This window comes from Microchirus variegatus (assembly GCF_963457635.1).
Source record: "Microchirus variegatus genome assembly, chromosome: 16".
NCBI classification, from domain to species: Eukaryota; Metazoa; Chordata; class Actinopteri; order Pleuronectiformes; family Soleidae; genus Microchirus; species Microchirus variegatus.
Genome location: NC_139817.1, coordinates 5586573 through 5595146, shown reverse-complemented (window position 1 = coordinate 5595146; position 8574 = coordinate 5586573). Strand labels below are relative to the sequence as shown.

Below are 8574 nucleotides of genomic sequence, written 5' to 3'. Positions count from 1 at the left end.
ATAGTTCTGTATTTGAGAGTGTTCGTGGTGGCTGTGTCTCAGGCTCGGGCCATGCGCTCTCACGTCACAGTCGTCACACTGGAGCGTTCCCAGACGGTAAAAGCTGCAAAATCTGAGATAAAAGCAGCCAGGACTCTCGGTATTGTGGTGATCGTGTTTCTTCTCTGCTCGTGTCCGTATTATTGTTTCGCTGTCGCCGCTGAAAGTAACCTGGTCGGGGCGTCGACGTCCGGCATCGAGATTTGGTTCTTGTATTTAAACTCCGGTCTCAACCCGATCATTTATGTCTTTTTCTACCCGTGGTTCCGAAAAACCATTAAACAAGTATTTACACTGCAGATTCTGCAGCGTGGCTCCCGTGAAGTGAGTGTGATGTAGAAGGAGAGAGAGAGAGTTGATGTTGAACATATTAAATTCAAATGTCTTCAGTCGGTTGTGTCAAGTATTTCTGTTATTTGGACAGAAACGTTGTATAAACTTTTTCTAACATGACTAAAATACATACAATCTGACGTATATAGTATATATAGTATAAAATAAATGCAATAATACTATAGAATACTGTCATTAGAGTCACCATCAACACATCATCATACATGCTTTCTAACTAAATAAATGTATATTACTGCATAGACGAGACAAGATCATGAATACAGTGCAGTAGTGACATGCAAGAGCAGTAAAAACAACATGTCTGTGGCACCAAAACATGTATTTCTTCACTGCTTTTTGAATCAGTTTTGCGAATAAATGCACATAAAATGAAAAAGCTGTGGATTTTATATATGAAACAGTGCAGTCGATCATCAAAGCTGTTCCATGTAAGTCTACATACGGTCTACATGTATGTCTCCACAGAACCAGAATATCACAGGTCATGGGTCATTTGTGAGCATAAGTCTCAAATTCAGTATTGATGTATCAATATCTCACACAACCACAACTTGAAATACCCATTTTGTGTTTTATAATTGCAGTGTTTTGTTTTTGTGTTTGTTGGACAGACGATAAACACTTTAAGCAGCGATGGTTTAATTCATTAATTCACTAAAACAAACATAAAAAAGGATACTGTGAAGATATTTTTTTCGAAATTAAAATACTTCAAAAACATCATTCAGTGTCTTTACAGGAGCAGAATGTCCCATCTTCACATATATACATATATGTATGTATACATAATGTATAATGTAATTTGTGGGTTACCGCCTTATCCTACACATGAGAGTCGAGGGGCTGCTGGGGCCAATCCCAACTGGGTGAAAACCCTGGACAGGTCACCAGTCCATCACAGGGCCACAAATAGAGAAAAAATAACCATTCACTTTCACATAGAGTGTCCAATTAACTTCTGCGTGCTTTTTGACTGTAGGAGGAAGCCGGAGAACCTGGAGAAATTTTTTTTTTTTATCATTTAGGAATTGAGGTGGAACATTCAGGAGCACCAGGGGACTTTTGTTCTGCTCTGGTCTCATGACTTGCAAGAAAAAAATCAACAAGATAAATCAGCTGTATGATGAAGACCTTGGATCAGAAGCGTCGCCTCCCTCCCTCGCTCTCTGAACATGGAGACTCTGGAGGAACCCGGACTCTGTTTCCCTCACATCAACACCTCGTGCAGGAGGACGAGTCATCATCTCATGGAGACCACGCTCATGTACAGTGTGCTGTCCTGCATCATTGCGCTCACTGTGATTCTTAACCTGCTGGTCATCATCTCTATCGCCCACTTCAGGCAGAGTCAAACCTTTTTCACATGGCTACATAAGCAACATCAAATTTTTATATGGCATATGTGACTTTAAATGTACCTTGATGCTCTCCTAGTCCTCTGTCATATTAGCGTTATAACTGCTTGTAACACAATTTCTACATACATGAATGGTTTCAGTGTTGATCTTCTCTGATTTCAGGCAGCTCCACACCACCACCAACCTCCTCCTCCTCTCTCTGGCCGTCTCCGACTTCCTCGTGGGTCTCCTGGAGATGCCCGGTCATCTCCACAACCAAGGCTGCTGGCTCCTTGGCGACCGAATGTGTGCTTTGCATATCTTTTTGAGCTTCCTCGTTGTCAGCGTCTCCGTGGGAAGCATGGTGCTCGTAGCGATCGACCGCTACATAGCAATATGCGACCCCATGTTTTACACCACCAGAGTCACTCTGAGCAGAGTTAAACTCTGTGTTTGTCTGTGTTGGGTATTTTCTGGTGTACACGGCCTTTGGATATTAATGGATTTGTTAATACGGCCTGACATATTTAGGTCCTGCTACGGAGAGTGCACGGTTGTTGTCACCTTTGCTGAAGGTCTTGTTGATCTTATCGCCACCTTTTTAGGCCCCGTTTTAGTTATTGCAATTCTCTATTCCAGAGTGTTCGTGGTGGCTGTGTCTCAGGCTCGGGCCATGCGCTCTCACGTGGCAATCATCACACTGAAGCGTTCCCAGACTGTAAAAGCTAAGAAATCTGAGATTAAAGCAGCCAGGACTCTCGGTATTGTAATTATTGTGTTTCTTCTCTGCTCGTGTCCGTATTACAGTTTTGCTGTTGCGGCTGAAAGTAACTTGGTCGGGGCGTCAACCTCAGGCATTGAGATTTGGTTAATGTACATAAACTCTAGCCTTAACCCCATCATTTATGTCTTTTGCTACCTGTGGTTCAGAAAAACCATTAAATACATCGTTTCACTTCAGATACTGAAGCCTGGCTCCCGTGATGCACGTGTACTGTAGAGAGAGTGGGACGATGCAGGTTGTGATTAGTGATTGACACGGAATTTTTTTAAATATTACATTTCAAATCTTCAATGAAAATGTGTTTCAATCTTGTGAATTTTGTAATGTGGAAAGAAAAAGAGAATTATAAGACTTTTTCTTTTTATCACCATGTCTAAACCATTGTCTGCTTCTCACACAAGAATACATTAGAGTTACCATCAAAAGACTCAAAGCACAGATGTAATAATACAATAATTATATATTAACTGTCCCTGATCCTGACATACAATTATAGCATGGTATAGATTTACTTCACTTAGCATCCTTTTTTGATTTTTAATCAGTTTTGCTGATATAAATGGGCATAAATGGCATTTTTGCTCCGGAGGGATGGGTGTTAAAAATATGAGACTGTTCTATTTTTTGGTGTGTGATCTTGTATTGATGTCTTTGTGAGGTGCAAAACATGTACAAAGCTAACTAATACAATTTGTCGTATTCTTAATTTATTACTTCTTCAATCTCTGGCATCATTGACAAGCTCAAGTGACACAGGTCTGTGTTTTTATTTACAAACCATATTTCCTGAGAAAAAAAAAGACCCTTTTTGACCAAGCCTTCTGTTGTGTGGTCCTTGTGAATAAATGTTTGGCTGCAGTCAGTGTCAGTTGTCTTATTTTGCGCAACCACCGCTCATGCGCAGCCTGACCTGTCTTGCAAGAAATAAAAACTTACGACAGAGAATTTCCACAACACCATTCACTCTCACATTCACGCCTATTGGCAATTAAGAGAGTCCAATGAACCTCTGCGTGTTTTTGGACTGTGGGAGGAAACGGGTGCACCAAAAAGAACCCAGAGAAAACCCACACACACACACACACACACACAGGAAGAACATGCAAACTCCACAGAACGGCCATGATGCGAAACCAGCGTTACTGTGTAACCGGTGAAAGTGTCAGGATTCAGGAGAAACGGAGCATCAGCCCAAGTCTTAAAGCCCTGGTATACTTCTGCGCACAGAACTTGGACCCGATGTGCACCTTGCACATGGCACAAATTGCATCATCAACGTGCAGGCTCGTGCAGCCCAGATTTTGGAACCGTGCGGATGGACAGCGCATGCACAAACTGAACTACCGATGCACCGGTAGGTGGAGTATTAAGTCCCGCTTTTACAAAGCAGAATAACCATTTCAACAACAGAAGTAGTCGTCGCCAAGGACAGTCATCCGAGTCTCAACCTGGCGACCATTGAACCGGGCCGGCACCCCGACTCCCCTGCCCGACAGGCCTTTCAGTTGTGAGCCGCTCAAACTAGAAGTGTCCGAGGGGGCTGTAGCATCGTGCTCTTCTTCTTTAGTGGGAATGCGTACTATTACCCGTGTCCAGACTTGTACCGCCACTCGATGGTGAAGGCAGATACTACAGGACCCTGACACGCAAGTATACAATGCGACGAGCACTGCGGCGCCCGTGGAAGTACACCAGGGCCTTTAGTCTTTGGCACCAAAGCCACACATAACAACTCTCGTGTCGTGTCATGTTTGCACTTTTTGAGGTTGAACATTGAGGAGTACCAGGGGACATTTGTTCTGCTCTGGTCTCATGACTTGATAAATCAGCTGTATGATGAAGACCTTGGATCAGAAGCGTCGCCTCCCTCCCTCTCTCTCTGAACATGGAGACTCTGGAGGAACCCGGACTCTGTTTTCCTCACATCAACACCTCGTGCAGGAGGACGTGGCGTCCTCTCATGGAGACCACGCTCATGTACAGTGTGCTGTCCTGCATCATTGTGCTCACTGTGATTCTTAACCTGCTGGTCATCATCTCTATCTCCCACTTCAGGCAGAGTCAAAACTTTTTCACATGACTACATAAGCATCACTTTTCACAAATGTACTTTAATGCTCTTCTAGTTGTCCAACATATTATTATTATAAATGCTTGTACCACAATTTCTACATACATGAATGGTTTCAGTGCTGATATTCTGTGATTTCAGGCAGCTCCACACCACCACCAACCTCCTCCTCCTCTCTCTGGCCGTCTCCGACTTCTTCATGGGTCTCGTGGAGATGCCACTTCATCTCCACTATCAAGGCTGCTGGCTCCTTGGCGACCACATGTGTGCTCTAAATATCTTTTTGAGTTTCCTGCTTGTCAGCGTTTCAGTGGGATGCATGGTGCTCATAGCGATCGACCGCTACATAGCAATATGCGACCCCATGTTTTACACCACCAGAGTCACTCTGAGCAGAGTTAAACTCTGTGTTTGTTTGTGTTGGGCATTTTCTGGTGTACACAGCATTTGGATGTTGAGGGATTTGTTGAAACAGCCTGACATATTTAGGTCCTGCTACGGAGAGTGCACGGTTGTTCTCACTTTTGCTGAAGGTCTTGTTGATCTTATCGCCACCTTTTTAGGCCCCGTTTTAGTTATTGCAATTCTTTATTCCAGAGTGTTCGTGGTGGCTGTGTCTCAGGCTCGGGCCATGCACGCTCACGTGGCAATCATCACACTGAAGCGTTCCCAGACTGTAAAAGCTAAGAAATCTGAGATTAAAGCAGCCAGGACTCTCGGTATTGTAATTATTGTGTTTCTTCTCTGCTCGTGTCCGTATTACAGTTTTGCTGTTGCGGCTGAAAGTAACTTGGTCGGGGCGTCAACCTCAGGCATTGAGATTTGGTTAATGTACATAAACTCTAGCCTTAACCCCATCATTTATGTCTTTTGCTACCTGTGGTTCAGAAAAACCATTAAATACATCGTTTCACTTCAGATACTGCAGCCTGGCTCCCGTGATGCACGTGTACTGTAGAGAGAGTGAGACGATGCAGGTTGTGATTAGTGATTGACACTGAATTTTTTTAAATATTACATTCAAATCTTCAATGAAAATGTGTTTCAATCCTGTGAATTTCATAATGTGGAAAGAAAAAGAGAATTATAAGACTTTTTCTTTTTATCACCATGTCTAAACCATTGTCTGCTTCTCACACAAGAATACATTAGAGTTACCATCAAAAGACTCAAAGCACAGATGTAATAATACAATAATTATATATTAACTGTCCCTGATCCTGACATACAATTATAGCATGGTATAGATTTACTTCACTTTGCATCGTTTTTTGATTTTTAATCAGTTTTGCTGATATAAATGGGCATAAATGGCATTTTTGCTCCGGAGGGATGGGTGTTAAAAATATGAGACTGTTCTATTTTTTGGTGTGTGATCTTGTATTGATGTCTTTGTGAGGTGCAAGACATGTACAAAGCTAACTAATACAATTTGTCGTATTCTTAATTGATTACTTCTTCAATCTCTGGCATCATTGACAAGCTCAAGTGACACAGGTCTGTGTTTTTATTTACAAACCATATTTCCTGAGAAAAAAAAAAGACCCTTTTTGACCAAGCCTTCTGTTGTGTGGTCCTTGTGAATAAATGTTTGGCTGCAGTCAGTGTCAGTTGTCTTATTTTGCGCAACCACCGCTCATGCGCAGCCTGACCTTTCTTGCAAGAAATAAAAACTTACGACAGAGAATTTCCACAACACCATTCACTCTCACATTCACGCCTATTGGCAATTAAGAGAGTCCAATGAACCTCTGCGTGTTTTTGGACTGTGGGAGGAAACGGGTGCACCAAAAAGAACCCAGAGAAAACCCACACACACACACACACACACACACACACAGGAAGAACATGCAAACTCCACAGAACGGCCATGATGCGAAACCAGCGTTACTGTGTAACCGGTGAAAGTGTCAGGATTCAGGAGAAACGGAGCATCAGCCCAAGTCTTAAAGCCCTGGTATACTTCTGCGCACAGAACTTGGACCCGATGTGCACCTTGCACATGGCACAAATTGCATCATCAACGTGCAGGCTCGTGCAGCCCAGATTTTGGAACCGTGCGGATGGACAGCGCATGCACAAACTGAACTACCGATGCACCGGTAGGTGGAGTATTAAGTCCCGCTTTTACAAAGCAGAATAACCATTTCAACAACAGAAGTAGTCGTCGCCAAGGACAGTCATCCGAGTCTCAACCTGGCGACCATTGAACCGGGCCGGCACCCCGACTCCCCTGCCCGACAGGCCTTTCAGTTGTGAGCCGCTCAAACTAGAAGTGTCCGAGGGGGCTGTAGCATCGTGCTCTTCTTCTTTAGTGGGAATGCGTACTATTACCCGTGTCCAGACTTGTACCGCCACTCGATGGTGAAGGCAGATACTACAGGACCCTGACACGCAAGTATACAATGCGACGAGCACTGCGGCGCCCGTGGAAGTACACCAGGGCCTTTAGTCTTTGGCACCAAAGCCACACATAACAACTCTCGTGTCGTGTCATGTTTGCACTTTTTGAGGTTGAACATTGAGGAGTACCAGGGGACATTTGTTCTGCTCTGGTCTCATGACTTGATAAATCAGCTGTATGATGAAGACCTTGGATCAGAAGCGTCGCCTCCCTCCCTCTCTCTCTGAACATGGAGACTCTGGAGGAACCCGGACTCTGTTTTCCTCACATCAACACCTCGTGCAGGAGGACGTGGCGTCCTCTCATGGAGACCACGCTCATGTACAGTGTGCTGTCCTGCATCATTGTGCTCACTGTGATTCTTAACCTGCTGGTCATCATCTCTATCTCCCACTTCAGGCAGAGTCAAAACTTTTTCACATGACTACATAAGCATCACTTTTCACAAATGTACTTTAATGCTCTTCTAGTTGTCCAACATATTATTATTATAAATGCTTGTACCACAATTTCTACATACATGAATGGTTTCAGTGCTGATATTCTGTGATTTCAGGCAGCTCCACACCACCACCAACCTCCTCCTCCTCTCTCTGGCCGTCTCCGACTTCTTCATGGGTCTCGTGGAGATGCCACTTCATCTCCACTATCAAGGCTGCTGGCTCCTTGGCGACCACATGTGTGCTCTAAATATCTTTTTGAGTTTCCTGCTTGTCAGCGTTTCAGTGGGATGCATGGTGCTCATAGCGATCGACCGCTACATAGCAATATGCGACCCCATGTTTTACACCACCAGAGTCACTCTGAGCAGAGTTAAACTCTGTGTTTGTTTGTGTTGGGCATTTTCTGGTGTACACAGCATTTGGATGTTGAGGGATTTGTTGAAACAGCCTGACATATTTAGGTCCTGCTACGGAGAGTGCACGGTTGTTCTCACTTTTACTGAAGGTCTTGTTGATCTTATTGCCACCTTTTTAGGCCCCATTTTAGTTATTGCAATTCTTTATTCCAGAGTGTTCGTGGTGGCTGTGTCTCAGGCTCGGGCCATGCGCTCTCACGTGGCATCAGTCACACTGGAGCGTTCCCAGACTGTAAAAGCTAAGAAATCTGAGATTAAAGCAGCCAGGACTCTTGGTATTGTAATTATTGTGTTTCTTCTCTGCTCGTGTCCATATTACAGTTTTGCTGTTGCGGCTGAAAGTAACTTGCTCGGGGGGCCAACATCAGGCATTGAGATTTGGTTAATGTACATAAACTCTAGCCTTAACCCCATCATTTATGTCTTTTGCTACCTGTGGTTCAGAAAAACCATTAAATACATCGTTTCACTTCAGATACTGCAGCCTGGCTCCCGTGATGCCAGTGTACTGTAGAGAGAGTGAGACGATGCAGATTGTGATGAGTGATTGACACGGAATTTGTTGAAATGTTAAATTCAAATGTCTGAAATACTTCCATAAAAATGTGTTTCAATCTTCAGTTCAATTTTATTTGTATTGCGCCGAATGACAACATATATTATTTCAAGGCACTATACACAGACAACATTATTGACGCCAGCGAAGCCCAACAATACATACAATGA

At 43.7% G+C, this 8574-nt stretch overlaps 3 protein-coding genes across 3 annotated transcripts in view; all 3 read left to right on the top strand.

The window, feature by feature from the left end:
* LOC310938413 (trace amine-associated receptor 8a-like) overlaps positions 1 to 378 on the top strand; it is a gene marked incomplete at both ends in the record, with an annotated part of 1173 nt that extends 795 nt beyond the window's left edge. The window contains one exon of the mRNA XM_083902906.1: positions 1 to 378. This exon is cut by the window's left edge and continues 442 nt beyond it. Within this exon, the coding sequence (XP_083759032.1) occupies positions 1 to 378 (378 nt within the window).
* Positions 379 to 1565: 1187 nt separating this feature from the next.
* On the top strand, positions 1566 to 6844 carry LOC310938411 (trace amine-associated receptor 13c-like; the record flags this gene model as incomplete). The annotated part of the gene is made up of 6 exons (XM_083902904.1): positions 1566 to 1735; positions 1914 to 2597; positions 4456 to 4569; positions 4727 to 4849; positions 5183 to 5304; positions 6744 to 6844. The coding sequence occupies 6 exons, from the start codon at positions 1566 to 1568 to the stop codon at positions 6842 to 6844; spliced, it is 1314 nt and encodes a 437-aa protein (XP_083759030.1).
* Positions 6845 to 7218: 374 nt separating this feature from the next.
* LOC310938410 (trace amine-associated receptor 13c-like) lies at positions 7219 to 8399 on the top strand (the record flags this gene model as incomplete). The annotated part of the gene is made up of 3 exons (XM_083902903.1): positions 7219 to 7388; positions 7546 to 8189; positions 8293 to 8399. The coding sequence occupies 3 exons, from the start codon at positions 7219 to 7221 to the stop codon at positions 8397 to 8399; spliced, it is 921 nt and encodes a 306-aa protein (XP_083759029.1).
* Between the last annotated feature and the right edge of the window lie 175 nt (positions 8400 to 8574).